At 39.6% G+C, this 15,805-nt stretch overlaps 2 protein-coding genes and 1 long non-coding RNA gene across 5 annotated transcripts in view; 2 read left to right on the top strand and 1 right to left on the bottom strand.

The window, feature by feature from the left end:
• The window catches only part of GPR146 (G protein-coupled receptor 146), a 44,824-nt gene extending 34,843 nt beyond the window's left edge, over positions 1-9,981 (bottom strand). The window contains exon 1 of the mRNA XM_068207042.1: positions 9,837-9,981. The gene's annotated coding sequence lies outside the window, so the exon portion shown is untranslated. The remainder of the gene's footprint in view (positions 1-9,836) is intronic.
• The window catches only part of C16H7orf50 (chromosome 16 C7orf50 homolog), a 124,512-nt gene that overhangs the window by 83,034 nt on the left and 25,673 nt on the right, over positions 1-15,805 (top strand). Inside the window, exon 1 of one of the 3 annotated variants that reach the window (XM_068207052.1) lies at positions 4,907-5,129. The exons of 1 other annotated variant lie outside the window; for it this stretch is intronic. In XM_068207052.1, coding sequence (XP_068063153.1) covers positions 5,115-5,129 — 15 coding nt within the window. In that variant the 5' untranslated portion in view covers positions 4,907-5,114. Of the gene's footprint in view, positions 1-4,906; positions 5,130-10,391; positions 10,527-15,805 lie in introns of those variants that run through there. One more of the 3 variants, XM_068207051.1, reaches the window with a different exon arrangement.
• Positions 7,566-9,249, top strand: LOC137483739 (uncharacterized). Its single transcript, XR_011004630.1, has 2 exons — positions 7,566-8,068; positions 8,834-9,249. It is a non-coding gene; the product is annotated as an uncharacterized lncRNA (long non-coding RNA).

Raw genomic sequence — 15,805 nt, 5'->3', positions numbered from 1 at the left:
CCTTTTACCTAAATGATAGACATCCTAAACCAGCTCTGCTTACTTAAGCGGTAGAGGAAGAGTGTTTTGCCATATCAGTTCTTACAGCATGTATGTCTTTTCCTGTTAAAGTACTCCTAATCCTAAAACATTTCCCATTATCACTGGTGTCCTGACAGCAATAATCTCTTAGGAGGTCTAATCTGAGACCAGGTTAAAAAAAAAATTAAAAATCCTAAAATCCTGTGAGCTCAATCTAACTTTTTTTCTATGGTGACCAAAGGGTAAAAGAAACCCTTTTAAATAAATTTGTTCTCTTTCTAAATAGCTAACTAGCCAAATGCATTTCAAGTATTTGTTCAACTGATCAAATATTGCTTTAGGTTTAGAAAACAAATTAACCAAATGTTTGAAGAATTAGACATTTTGTACCTGAACAATTCTCTGTGTCATTACTTCTGCACTGATGACCCTAAGTACTGTGGTCAAAACAAAAGACCCTTTCCATGAAAATAAGTCAGACAAATGTTTAATTTTATTTTTTTAGTTCTTCATGAAACAACTAAACTGTGGAAGGTCAAATTTAAGTCCTTACTTCATCTGTAGATACACTGATTGGCTGAAGTACACACACACACACACACACACACACATATATATATACATGTACACATATATTTGGCAGAAACATGACTTGATAGTTGAACATTAGTTTGAATTTGGGATAAACATTAGTTTGAATTTGAGATAAACACGTTTCTATGTGTGTGGGTTCAGAAAGCAGAACAGTCTGTCCTGACACTAAATAAACACAGTTCCCAGGTGGAAATTCTCAATTAAGATGTCTGATTAACGTCTAACTGAATGGCTCTGCTTTAAGATCCTGGCAGTGTTTGAATCCCTGCTATTAGCTACCATTCTTCTTTCTGCTCTGGAAGTAGAAGCTGTGAACTCCTTTTTCACACTGTTAGGGTAAGATTTTCTACCAATTAGCTAATAACAGGAGTGGACTCCGAGACACATAGGCACGTCAAAGACATTTTTGCATGCTACCTATGATGAAGAGTTTTAAATAGACCAAATTAAAGTTTTGGCAGTAAGATTTTAAAATCTCAGTTGATTCTTACAACTGCTCTGTTCTGTTCTGCTGGTAGTGTCTCCTATCACAGAGTGTGCCTGCTGTGAGCTTACAGACTTGGGTGATTATTGGATGTTCTGTTTACAGAATTGTGAGGCTTTTTAAAAGGTTGCTAGAGCTTAATTCCTAACAGGCCACTTTCTTTGAGTCATTGCTGAACTGAATGTTGTGATGCAAGTCCAAAAGGAAAAGCACAGGGAAGGACAGAGGATGACAAGACTTGCTGTTCTTGAACTGCCTTGACCACATCTTGCAATATGTTTTTATTTGTACAGTATATGAAGATAACCTGTTTTCTTTATTATATTAGGTATCTTAATGAAGTTCTGGGTATGAGTTATTATTAGATGGCAGCATTTATTTGTTTAATTAGCTAAATGATACAAGTGAAATTTCATTTTGAATGCAGTCATCATCTATTAAACTGCTGGAGCAGTTCAGTAATTGACTGCTACCATTACCCACTCCAAAATGAGCAAGGAAATCCATGAATTTTTGCCACAGAAGACTTTTTTCTGATATGTTTATTGAGCATTGGCGTGTGGGCAGTGAGTGAAGGGGATTTTCCTGCCCATTTGACACTGCAGGAAGCAAACCAGCATCCTCTCACTTGAGTTGTACCTTGAAATGGCTGCAAAACCCCGACGGCTCCAGTGAGAGCTGCCTGTTTGTTCCCTGGCTGTGCCTCAGAGTTTCTGATGGGCAAGTACCCAGCATCTGTGCTGGACAGTCAAACACTGCAGGTCAGGGAGTCACAGCTCCAGCAGCCAGAGAACATCAGCCAGAGGAGAAACTAACTGAACCAGCAGCTCACCTGAGAGGATGGAGAACAGAGGGGAACTTCCCTTTTATACAAATACCCTCAGCACTGTGGAAATGTGAGTCCTGTACACTGTAAGACATTTATTAATTGCTATACTGGTTGTCTGTTGCTATTTAAAACTTTACTTGCTTGCCTCTGCAATAAATCAAAATTATATTTTTTTGATAATATGAAACACCTGAGTTCAGGCCATTGGAAGCAGAAATTATGCTTTCTGCCTGTACTAGACCTCTGCCATCTTTCTGAAATTAGAGGAAAATAATTGAAAGCCCAAAACAGCAATGCATGATGCTACTAAAGAGCAACATATATCAAATGATCTGTGGTAATTTGAGAGTTGACAAGCTGCAGTTCATCACCCCAATATGTAAAAGGTAGGATACACATAGCAACATTACGTATTTTACACTTTTATGTTTATTTTAAGGAATGGTGTCTTCAGCCAGAGGGTGCAAAAAATGGGATCCCACAAGCTGCACCTCCACTTGCTTCCACCTTTCTATCACCTCCTCCTTTTGCTGGCAGAAATGTTCACAGTGAATCAAATTAACAAAGTGATTTGGTAATAAAGTAACCTTTGTGAGGGGACAGAGAGGTAATTTTCACCCAAATGGGTATACAAAACTGTGCAAACACTTGTGCCAAGGAAGAAGTGGGAGATGGAGAGTGTGTCTTTTGGCAGCAGTACTGACTTATGTAGGTTTAAATTGGTGCTAAAACTATTACCTGAGATTTTTATTCATAAGTGTAAAGCTTTCTTTAGAGCCTAAAGAGCAGCATTTGGTTGTGTAATCTTTCACTGTAAGCAGAATATGCTCCATCTAATTTATAAGCACATTGTTTGTTCCACTGCAGTCACTATGTGGCTGTATTTCTTCCATTAAGTTAATAATCTCTATTCCATATAATGTGAGTATTCTAGTGTAAGGCAGGCAAGGAAGAAATCAGAGCTCTGTGTAATGACATTAAGCTTTTAGGTTACAGACAGAGTAAAGGACTCACAGCTGCTTAACATATGCCCTCTGCCTGAACTCACTTTATCACTTGGTATCTGACTGCTCTCAACATATAAAAAGTTGCTGTGATTGATAGTCGGTTATACAGTATTTGTCAGGGTGAACTGAATCATTATGTGTACAGATTCAGGAATATAAAAAAATAAAGCTAAAAGAAGAACAACAAAAACTCTGACATCTTTCCCATTCATTAAGCTTTCCTAAGGCAACTGTTTTTGTTTGCAGGAGTTAGTGGTTGCTGGTTTTTCTAACTAGCAATTGCTGAGTGATTTAGAGTACATCTCTGCTCTTTTGTTTGGATTTCATTTGCGAAACCATTTAGAGTTATAAAACTGTCAACTTAAGAACATTCTATGTATTTTGCCAGTGAGGGCCTCCTGTATGCAGAGTTTATGCATTTCTCTCCATTTTGTGTGCTGTTTGAATTCTCAGTATATATCACTGTTGTTCCTTTTCCGGTTGTTCGAATAATTCCCACTGCCTTTTATGAGCAGCAGAAATCCTTGAAGTAATTATGAAATTGCATCTCAGATCAGTCATCAGATATTGCTAACCACAACATCTCACCCTTGGCCAAACCTAGCCCAGCAATGCAGTAATAGAATGTTCTGCTGATGCTTAAAAACACTTGAAATTTAGAAACCCTGACAGCAACTAGAATTGAATCATGCACCTAAACATTAGAAAGCACAAACCAGATCTGTTAATTATGTTAATTCCAGTAGTTAAACCACAGGATGGTACCTTTCTAAACTCTCAGATGCCCTAAAATAACTACAAGCTAGGAGCCGAAAAATGTCATGCAAACTTTTATTACCTACTACTCGGAGCTTTGCTCACTGTTTGTCTCCTGCAGAATTCCTCTGGTGGCTAAGCTCAGCTTTACATTGTGTGGAAGCTGTGGGGCCCAGGTCTGTGATCATTCTGCACAACCTCAATCTCTCCTGGCCTTGCTACTGGCCCTGTTTCATGCATTTCATGTATTTATTCCAGATTTTCTATTCCTATTGTTCATAGAGTATGGCAGACTTAAGTCATCAAGTACTTAAATGATAAAAACGTGGCTGTGACAACTTTCTGTAACTTGAAAGCTGGAATCTGTCATGAATTTGCACCACTTTTTGTTCCTGGATGCTTGGTTGGTCAGGTACAGTGGGAGATAACCCAGTACTTCAAACCTGCTTGGGAACTTTTGGAGTCAAAAGTTTTTAAGGTTCAGTGAGAGATTTTAGGAAAGCCTTAAATAACTGAAGAGTTCACTCAGTGAATCTGGAAGAATCTGTGCAGGAAGTACAATGTTTTGTCTTTGCTATCTTAATAGAAAAACAGGTTCTGATTTTCCTGGCTTCCCTAAGTTTTCCAGAGTTCCCTGTTGTCCTTGACTTCACATTTCAGTAACCATGCTTCCTGCATCCCTGGCAGGAGATCTTATCTCCATTTTCCACCTTATGACCTTCCAGTACAATTTTAGCTCCCAGTATTGCAAGGGAAAGTATTATTTTTTAAAGAAGGTTTTAAAAAAGAAAAGAAAAATGAGGAAATTTCTTTGTGAAACTTGTTCACAAAGAGACTGCAATTTTACTTAACATGTTTTAGGAAACATATTGACTTTTACTTCAGTCTTCAACAGAGAAGTATCATATCTGCTTGCTCATTTCACATTCACAATAATGGAATGTTTCTCATTAAGAGAATCATTTTGATTGTAGTTTAATTTTTCTGTTTCAAAGTATATTGTATTGTTTGCAATTACAAAAAGAAATACAAAGCTTTTCTCTTGGCTTTCAACAATGAATTCTGACATCTTGGCTTTTTTCCAGACTACTTAATTTTTTTAAATTTTGTTTTGAAGATCATTGATTTCCCTTGAGATGGACCTTCCATTTGCTGTTACTCTCTCCCTTCCTTTGCTCTCCTTTTTTTTTCTGCCAGGCATTAACTACTTCACTTTCAAAGCTCTGCAGTCTAATCCCACTGTAGCCATTATCCCTATGCACTATGGAAATGTTGACTCTTGGTTCAGTAACAACTCAAACATTTACCTTTGACCAGCTGCATTCTCTAATAACCATCTCCAGTCCTGTGCTGCCCTGTGTGCCATGAAGAAGTTCCTTGTTGTTCCTATCTTAAAACTTTCTTTTGATCCCTGCAATATTACATGATAACAGAACAGGTATGTGATAAACTTAATCCTCCCGCTGCTGAGTCCAAGCTTTCTTGTATTTCACATATTATTCCATCTGTAGTTTTCCACTCTCTTTTGTACTTAACTTTAAAATTACGTGGGCAGCTGTTGTTTCCTGTTGTATTTATACTTGGTTTATCAAAAATGTAAAATGTATGTTCAGCAGGTAAAGCCTGGCCTTAAAATTATCATGAGTTGTAAATTCTGTCCATGTAAATTCTAGTACTTATTTTATAAATACGCTTAAGCTACTTATTATTGAAATACAAATTAATACAATTTTATTTTAGGATAATTTTCTAGATGCCTTAATTCCAAGCAAACACCACCAACACCTTGATTTGTGCTGCTTTTACAATGATACTTTTCAGTGTGGTCTGCTGGAATACAAACAGGTTTTATGGAGCATTTTTACTAAACAGTCAACAGGTTTTAATTTAGCTTCTTAAATCATAATTGTTTTTCAATTTTCTGCTCTGCCTCACAAATGCATAATGAAGGCACACCTGATGCTATAAAAACCAGATGTCATTTCAGTATTTCCAGCTGTGTGATAAATTTGGAGAGCCTAAAAGTTATTATCATAGATCTATAGTTACCAGAGAGCTCACAAGAACAGAAAGCACGTAGAGCATCGCTAAATAAATAAAATTTTGGAATGGGTTGCACTTTATTTCCAAAGACTTTGGAAATTATGGATGGAATTTTCTTAAGGAACTTTCAGGAGACCATTTTAAACTTAAAAAACAAATTCAAATTCTTTCTCCCTACCAGTCATGTTAAGTACCACTTGCTCTTGCTCATGGGGATTTGAAGAGCAGCATGCAGGCCTGAAGGAAAGTTAGATTGTGTAATCCATGCCAGCTCTTAAAAACATTCCTCTTTTACCATTCTCCTTGAGGAAGAACTTCTTAAAACAGCATGTTCAGTGGCAACTGAACTGTGCCTGAAATACAGTTTTATAGTACAGCTTTATAGTACTTGTTTCTTTAAACACTTTCAAATTCTGCATACAGGTGTTCAGAGGTCTCTTAGTGGAAATTATATATATTTAGAAAAAAGATCATTTCACACAAATTAATTGTCACAATCTCAGTCATCCGCCTCTGGTTATCACTAGGCAGGAAGTCAAATGCAAAAATCAGTAATGCCCATCACATTTCTTCCTTATTTTGTTTAAAGGTGTCTCTCTTTTCACATCCAAACTGAGGGTCCAGGTCTCTGTCTCCCAAAACATTTATCTGATTTTAAAGCAAACCAAGAGGCAAGAGATAAGCTGAGGATGTTGATACCCTTAATGCTGGGGATGAAGGTGCAGGACAGTTGAGAGGCTGCTCGTGTTCCAAGTGCTGCTGTGGGTGTCTATTTTAGGGTGACTGAATCATGAAATGATCACATTCTGCTAAAGAAATGAATCCTGCCCACTCCATTTACTTGAGTGTCTTCTCTTGGGTCTTGTTCATCACAAATTGAAAATTGTGTGTTCCTGCCTGCGTGTGAGTGTGCAGCTGAGTGTGTATAAATGTAGGTATGGATGAAACACATTCTGGAATGTTTAGCTTGGTTTTGAAGAAGATCTTGGTATAACTGACTAAAAATGGTGCTGGTTTTTAATAAGAAATTCAGGGAAAAAAGTTCTGTTAGGTCTAGGAGAATATGGAGGGTTTGAGACTAGTGCATATGTCCCAGGACATTCATTCCCTGTAGCTATACATCATTTTAACTCTGCAGCTGAAGACAGTGACAACTTGTTGGTAAGGAGGTATGAAGTTTTTTATGGGTTTTGTTAACCTTGTTGTTTTTAACAAAAAATGTCTTCCTAGGTCAAATACAAGTATTCCCGTTTGAATTGTAGGGAAAACCACTTTCCTATGGATCAATAACCATTTATTTTCTACTTAATATTTAATCTTCAGCTTCACTAATCTTTCCCATAAATGGCAAAAATGTACCTTCTCCAGCTGTATGTTAATTATGTTCCATTTTTAAGTCAGAATGGGTACATTACAGAGAAGCTGTCAATTTGACACTGAGCAAACTAAATATACTCATCTGAGTGAATCCAGCACTGTGAACATGAACCACTGGTATAAATAGGAAAGGAGACACCTTGAAGCTTTACCATATTCAAGAAGTGTCAGATCATGTTCATTTGAAAGGGATGGCAACACTCTTTTTCCCCCAGTGCAGGCATGAATATTGTTACACTGAACACAGGCTATCCAGGTGTTCAAGAGATTCTCATGTTTGCACCTTTAATGCTGAATTTCAGCATTTTTGAATGGTCATACAACTTGTTTTTTATAATTCCAGATCTTTTCCTTCATAAAAACTTGAATGGGAGATATTAAAACAGAGTGTTTGTCCTCCCATCTTTAAAATACTTGCATCTACTTTTCTAACTGTTTCTAAACCTTGTGGACTGTTTTCAAACAGCTCTTTTACCAGCAAGCGTTGCTGTAAGGACAACTGGCATGAACTATTAGGAACTCTTGATTATGATGATGTGTTTCATTGTTGAGGACAAAGCACTCCCGATGATATAGGACCTCCAAGACTGCTAGAAACATGAGAAATTGGTTCCTATTAGTTCTTTTCTTTTGTACCCAACTCAGCAAAGCAACATCGGATTCTTCACTTCTTCCAGAGAAGAGTCTGAATGATAGGTCACTGTGCACAGAATCAGCTTTAATAACATTGACATGACTGAAAGCATTATATTATGACATTAATAACACTGACATGACTGAAAAACCCTGGTACGACTGCTAGAATATCTGTATTTGATCACAACCTCTGATAAAGAAAATACATTTCTTTCTATGTTGTGTGCTTAAAAAGAACACATTCCAGTAACAGTGGTCATTTGTGCCACTTGGCTTCTGAAAAATCCATCACTATGAATAAAAATATCCCACACTTTAAAGGTAATATTTCTATTTTTGCTGAGGGACTAATGGGGAGGAATATCACTTGAGCTTGAGAATGTCAGTACAAGTGATATGTGTTGTGTAAGTCCCACCTAAGCTTTCCTTGTCTGAAATGTTAAATAAAGACTTTAATGAGTTCCTCTGCATAAGGATAAATTTAGCTCCAAGAGCAGTGCAAAGCAGACTTGTTGATTGGTGTGGGAATGATTGCTGTGATTCCTGAGCTATGAAGGTGTTGTCACTTCTGCAAAGGATCTGTGCAGGAGAGGCAAAACAGAAAACTGACTGCAAAATGAATTGTGGGTCTGTAGGTATGCCCAGAACTTCATGTAGGACCCTATTCTATTATGAATCATAACTTTGCTTTTTGTTGTAAATGACTCTACTTTAATTACACCTTCAACTATAATTTTGTGATCGCTTTGTGTGAAAAGTTCAAAACTGGATTAATAAATTAGTCTAGAAACTTCTTACTATTTAAGTACTGCCTCAGCTATTTTCGTAGCTTTATTTGAACAGTTCATGCTTTAACTTATGGCGTTTGCTTTTGCTCATGGGGGTGTTCTCCAGGTCATTCTTTAAGTGGGTGAGTCATCCATTTCTGTGTGACATGCAAATAACAAAATGACCCTTTAAAAGTGTGTGTTTTCCAAGGAAACTGCACCTGCAGATGCACATCTGCACTTGCTGTACTAAATTCCTGCTTTCTGTCTGCTGGTACTGAGCTGGGGATGCCGGGAAGTCTCTTCTCTCTACCTTCAGACTTTGTACCTTACAGGCTGGGGATAAAGAGGTTCTGAAACATTGAAGTGGAAGTGGAGGCATCCAGTCCCTCTCCAGCAGTGAGCATGTGTGTTGCTGTCAACATCTCAGGATGACCAGCGGCAGGGGGACAAGCACTGTTGCTCTTGCTCCACAGGCACCTATTTATGATCTGTCCCAGTGAATTCCTGCCTCTGCTGGAGAAGAGATGGAGCTATCATTATTTTTGCTTGCCTTGCAGAAGGCAGCCTTTGATTTCACTCTCTGTATCTCACTGAGGTCTACGTAAATCACCTGAAGTTGGCCAAAAACTTGAGAAGACTGTTGTAATCTACAGCTGTTATCTGTGCTTTCCCCATTTTTATTGGGGATAAAGCCTGCTTGCATTAGGGTAACGGCAAATACACACGTGGTGCTGCATAAACCTGTGTTGGTCGTTCCTAAACAACGTGCCACAAACCCCCCTTGGCTGTGTTAACAACTAATTGCCAAGTTCTTTTTGACAAAACAATCAGCCTAGCCCCCCGTGCATGCACGCTGCTGCGAGTCGTGGTGCAGAGCAGCACATGGAACTCGGTGCAAGTATGTTCTGTATGTGGCTGCTATGGTGATTAAAATACATAAATAAAATAGATAAATATGGACCATATTAGAAATCCATTACTGGCGCTCTCTCAGATCGCAGGCAGCTCCAGCGTGCGGTGTCAGCCGTGTTCCCTGCTCCGAGCGGGAGCTCCTGGGGGGGCTGCACTTACGCAATGGCCCTGTCCTACCTTGTCAGCTCGCAAATTCAACACAAAACGGGTAAACAAAGGGCTTTTGTGCACGGTTTATAGTTCAGTGAGGATTAGTGGCCTGACACGGTTCTCAGACGGGACAAGCTTAGCGTTAAGTCGCCCGAGGTTAACGAGGGCGGACGTGGGGCAGACTGTGCAGGCTGCAGCAGAAGGGTCTCGGCTTTCGGACGTGGGACCGAGGATTGTCAAAAGCAGGTTCTGCTTACCTGGGTTGGCGTGTCCGTCACGTGTTCCCAGCGTTCCAGGTGCCTCAGGATGTGGGTGATCTCAGGCACTTGCTCGCAGTCCTTCCCGCAGCTCCAAGGGTCCCCTCCGCCGGCTCGGACATCCTACCCCGCTCGTGGGCTCCGGCTGGATCAGATTCCTGCTTTTCTTCCCCCTCTCACCTTTTAGCATTCTCTGGCCGTAAAATCCATCCCTTTCCTGAAATGCGGAACGATGCACTTGTCCAATGAAGTTTTTCCAGGCGAGATTCAAATTCCAAACAAGCCTTTCTTTTCCTTCGCGCTGGGGGGAGAGCGAAGGCAGGGAGGCGAAGGAAAGCGCTCGCTTCCTTTAAATCCCCACCAGCGTCTTCCCAGCGCTGGAGGAGAAGTAGCTTGTCATGGTGATCTTCGGAGTTTAACTTCAGAGGGGGAGGGAGAAAGTGGAAAGCAAACTGAATGCTGTAGTGGAGATTTCTCTCTTCCCCCACTGGGCCCCTTGCCGACTGTTTTTATTGATTTCAATCACTGGAGGCTCGCTGGCTCTCAGAAGAAACACTGTGTAATGTGTTCTTTCCTGGCTTTCATTAAAGAAACTCAATGCAGTGCGGTCACGCTGCCGAGCTCGCCTGGCAACCTGCCTACACCCTGTGGTACCTCTTTCATTGGAGGAGATCGAGCTCGTGGTTTGGGGTTGGTTTATTTATTTTTTTTTCTAATTCTCCAGCAAGGATTTCAAAACAGCCTCTGCTCCGCTTCTACCTCCTCTCACAGCCCAAAGCCTTTTTAAGCCTCAGAAGAAATTGTCAGCACCACTAAAGGGGGCGACTTTGGTGGCAAAGCAAGCGCCGAGTGCTGCGGCAGTCTTGTGCTCCTTCTATTAAAATTCCTCTGAGTTTCTGGGGAGGGGTTGTTAAAAGGGTAAAAGGGCTGTGTGTAAGCCACAGGGATGTGGATACAAATGATTTCCGAGGGGGGGTGTCCTTTTTTTTTTTTTTTTTTTTTTTTTTTTTTTTTTTTTTTTTTTTTTTTTTCAGTTCCGTGTTCTCCTGATTGCTTAACACGGTTTAATTAAGGGTATGGGAGTAAGCAGAATCCTTCAGCCAATATGTGAAAAATTCCTGGCCGTACTGTAGTTGCAAATGAAGCAAAACTGCATTCCCCGAGTCTGCAGTTGTGGTGGTGTATCAAGTATTTCTGTTGTACTCAGGGCTGTGATACTGGTGGAGAAAAATGAGAACTACAATACGATCCTAATTTATGCCTTAGAACTTAATCTGCCACAGCGCAGGAGTATGTACTTTATAGGAGTAACAGTCTATAAAGTGGAATTCAACAAGCTGCATTCCTTAAGTTGTGTATTCTGTGTGCCTGTAAATGCTTTCATGTAATTTAGTAAATTGTTCAATTTCTTCTTATTCAGCAGTTGCTAATGATAACACTTATGTGTTCTTCAGAATTGGCTGTAAATGTGAGACATGCAAAGATCACACAGTTGTAAATTAAACCAGGTTTCAAGCTCATCAAGGTACATCTATTCTAAATTACAGCTGCAAGTTTAGGATGCTACCTGATCACTTGTATTCCTGAGATACTATAGCTGTATACACAAGGAGGCTTAAAAAAAAAAAAAAACAACAACAACAAAACAAAATCCCAACATTTACATGACCACAAAAAGAATCCTTTCCTGGGACAGTAAGATAAAAAGGCTGTTCTTACTTAAATCTGGTTTCCTGCAGAACTTGTTTGAGGCTTTTCTGCCTGGGTTGAATCTACAGAAAGCTTTCCTAATCAACTTAATATAAATTATTGCCAGTGTTTTTGTTGTGAGGGGTTGAGATTCTACAAACACCTAGCTCTTATTAAAAATTTTGTATTTTTCTTTGAGCAGTATATAACTTGTAAAAGGTCTTCTTCTGTAAGTGCTACAGACATTGTATAAAGAGTGCTTCTACATATTGCTTTTCATTTAAAAGTTGCTTTCTGCATGATAATGAAATTTCATATGCCCTCTCTGGTCACACTTCTTCTTTTCATGGGATGCTAAATGACAGAAAATAATTAGTTAAGTTCAGTATGGCCTTGAACTGTTTTATGCAAATTCTCTAGCTGTAGTTGTAGCACAACTCTTTGGCCAGCCTTGGATAGTAAATAATTTGTCAATCTTTCTTTTATGAACCTTTTGTCTAAGGGTCTGCCAGCCTTTCTTCTCTGTGGGTTTTGATCTGTGTTTATGGATTCCGGGTTTTGTTTTTAGGCTGGCAGATGGCCAGTTATTTATCTGGCTTCATGTGTATTGTGTGAGGCAGAAACAGGACGTTTTGCATGCTGATATCGTCCACGAGGCATTTGGGGGGCAAAAGGCTGCTCCTAAGCAGAAGCCATTACGTGACGTGTCAGTAGCTCTTGGTCAGTGAACAAAGCCCCTTTTGACATTTCTTTATGTTAAAAGTTATGAAATAACATGAGCTTCATGAACAAACAAGGTGATACAATGCTCCTACTTTGAAATAAGCCATATAATCCATTTCCCCTCCATTTCGAACTCTCCGGAGTTCAAAAATTTGGTGCTCATTTTATACCTTTGTCACTGTTATTTATTCCTTTGAATTTCTGCTGCTGCTTGCTTTGCTGCTGTACAGACTTCTGGTGCTGTGCTGGGAGAAAAGGATAAAAGGATACTGGTTTTGGAGGAGCTGGATTCACTAGTTCTAATAAATAGTGAATTTGGTGTTGTGGCTTGGTTTGTGGTTCCTTCTATAGGTTTGGCAGCAAAGCCAAAAACCCTGATCAGGCAGGAAGTTCTGACCTACAGAGACGAATCCCAAAGGCAAAATTTCATAGATGAGTATTCTGTTCACTGTGGCAATTCCTCAGAGTTTCTGACCCTGTCAACATTATTCTGTGCTGGCAATGGACAACCAGGGAAGCAAATGTGGGAATTTTGGAGTGAGGAGGAGGAACAGAAGTCTTTAGGAGATGTCTTCAGTTCTACTTAAGTGTGAGGCCATCAAGGACTGGAAACAAATTTTAAAATGCACTTAGTGCTCTATGGAAGCACAACACAATTACTTTACAGTTATTAGTGCTGTTATTCCCTTCTTGGTGCTGCTTGCTCAGCTATTGGAGTTCATAATCCATCCCTAGGCAGTAAAATCTTTTATGCAGATACAAAAACTGCCCTCAAAAATGACACCTGTTTGGTTCTGCTGCTCTCATTGAAGCAAAAAAGAAGGGTCAGGTGTCTTCAAGAGAACCTGTACATCTTTTTGCTGGTTTCTTTTGCAGTTCTAGTTCTATTTCTCTGTTCTGTATTGCTTAGCAGGGCTGCTTTTTAGTATTAAACACTTCCTGTCTGTGTGAGCTGGCTCCCCATTTATGACCGTAGGCTCACTTCTAAGGATCATTTCTAAAATGTTTCAAATTTGTGCAATATTTCCAGATTACAAGGAGTGGTGGAAAGCTTTAACTGGTATCTAAAAGTGTTACAGCTGAAGCCTCCAGCTATTTTGAGTCAGATGTCTTGGACTATTTAGAGCATATTGCTATATTTACACACAGTTCAGAAAGTTGGAGACTGGCATTGATGAAAGGCACCCACAGACTTTGCCTGCAGATGGACATGGTATGGCACAAACTTTGGGAATTTGCTTGCTCATATCTCCGTGCCTGTGCAAAGTTGACATGGGCTTTTATGAGCATAAGTGTGAAAGATTTGGGGGTCTGCCTTTCACTCAAAAAATGGCATCCAGTGGCAATATCCCTTTTAGCACCTTTTCAGGCCTTCTGGAAAGTTTACAAGTGGAAGACTCCCACCTCCTTAATCATGAGAAAACACTGGCTCTCCTCTGAATGTCATTCATTCAAGTGTGCTGACCTGGCCTGACCTTGTTTAGGTTGAGATCTAATGAGCCCACAGCCCAAGGTGGTGTGGTAGCTCTCAGCAGGCTTTGCAAATAAGCAAGTGCTGTTTTCCTGTGTGCATGTGGTTTAAATTTATCATGTCAATAAACAAGTGTCTCACATGCTCAAATAGGGACTTTACAATGTTGTAGTTAAGGCTAAATTGTAGCGCTACAAATTGTGATGTCACTTTATAAATATAGAAGGAGACAACCTGGAATATTTATGACCTCAAAACAATGAAGTCCTGTTGGTTGGGTTTTTTTTTTTTTAGTTTAAATAATGACATAACACGAAAACTCTTAATCCAAATGGGTCACAAACATCTTCCAGACAAACAGTCGCACTAATGGTTTGGGAAAAACAAAATTAAAAACTCAGGCTGTTGATTTAAGGAAAGGAGAGGTGCATCAATAGATTAGTAAGTAATAAATACAGCTAGGATTAAAATTCCAGTGGAAGATTTGGTTTTGTTTTCTTTCAAGTCCCAGGTTTGGGGGAAGGGATTTTTTTAATATAAATTGTGATAAAATTACCCTCACTGATAAAATCACCCTCAGCTTCAGTAGGGACTATACCACCAAACATAGGTGTTTTCTGTAGCAGATAAAACCTGAGGTTCCCAAATCAAAAACCAGTCTAGGACAGACTGTGGCACATCCTACTAAATTATTAAGCAAGTTGACATGGATGGATAAAAGTATATTTGGAACTAGAGAAGTTGTTTGAGCTGTTGTGAGGACTCTGTCAGTACCCGTGCTGGGAGTGCCAGGCAGAAGCTGATGTCTCCAGTTTTCCCTGGATGATGCTGTGGGCCAGCAGAAGGTACCTCCAGCTGGAAATCCCGACTCTTTCCTGCCGGGACAGCCCTGCAGGAGAACAATGCTCTTGTGTCAGACAGCCCAGGGCCCATCCATGCTGGAAACAAACCTTGTTAGGGCTTGGTATTTATGTTGGGACCTACAGAGAGGGAGCAACTTGTTTTGTTTGTAATGGAGCGGTCAGGGAGAAGGATAAAAAGCTTTTTGATAATGTGAGGAATGTGGGGGGGGGGACGGAAGGGAAGTAACCAAGATATGCATTTACTGTAAGTATGAAGAAGCAGAGGCTTCTTTATCAGACTGGCTCTAATGATGTGCCACAGTCACTTTATTTGAAAGCTTCATGGCTCACAGAAAAGTAAACAAATTCATTACATTATTTTTAAAAGAAGATTAACTGTAGTGTGTCGTCTGTTGGACAGCTGCTGTAGTAATCTTTTACAAACACTTTATAAATGACCACCCTCAGTGTTTTCTAGGGCTTTGTGTGGCTGGATTGTTATTTTAGTAAGTACCAAGGGTGGCTTTTCAAATGAAAACGTTGTTTCCTGTGTAACAATTCAATTCTACCTTCACCCTAAATATTATTTTGTTCTCAGCATGAACTATAAAATGTCTTCTATACTAATGCAACATATGTTGCGTTTTTGCATGTGTTTGCAATAAATGCTGGCTATTCCATAAAAGTACTTAAAAAGCATTTTAAACAAGAAAAAGCAACTCCACTTCAGTGTCCTACTTCCATTAGTTCTAATTTCTGCTTTCTTAACCTTTCTTTGGTCTGTGAAAACACCAAGTTGAAAAGATGAGTCAGAGTCAGCTTAGATGATAGGTGAATTGACACTGAACAAATGTTTAAACCCCAACAGGTGTCTTTGGCAAATAAGACTGTGTTCAGGTATTGCCTTGTTTAACATTCTTTGGTTGAATGTCAGCAAGAATAACCTTATTTAGCCCTGTGTCTGGATTTGTGTTTGCCTGACACAAATTAATGTAACACCGAGGATTTATGAACTTATAAAGTGGTTTTAACCAATCTTGCCATAAAGCAGTTGATCTTCTCGTGCATTCAGGTTCTAGTTACAGATTCCTTGAACAGGTGAGGGGCGAGCTGGGAGAGGAGGAAGAGCATTTCTTTCTCACCCAGTTGGCCTCCATGGGTGTCCCAGGCTCTAGCAAAGGACCATATCTGGCGAGTACCTCCCTCAGACATCTGGGAATGCCTGGAATGAATCTCATCTTGCT

This window comes from Anomalospiza imberbis, chromosome 16 (assembly GCF_031753505.1).
Source record: "Anomalospiza imberbis isolate Cuckoo-Finch-1a 21T00152 chromosome 16, ASM3175350v1, whole genome shotgun sequence".
NCBI classification, from domain to species: Eukaryota; Metazoa; Chordata; class Aves; order Passeriformes; family Viduidae; genus Anomalospiza; species Anomalospiza imberbis.
The sequence above is the reverse complement of the archived record's forward strand: the minus strand, read 5'-3'. Positions and strand labels throughout refer to the sequence as shown.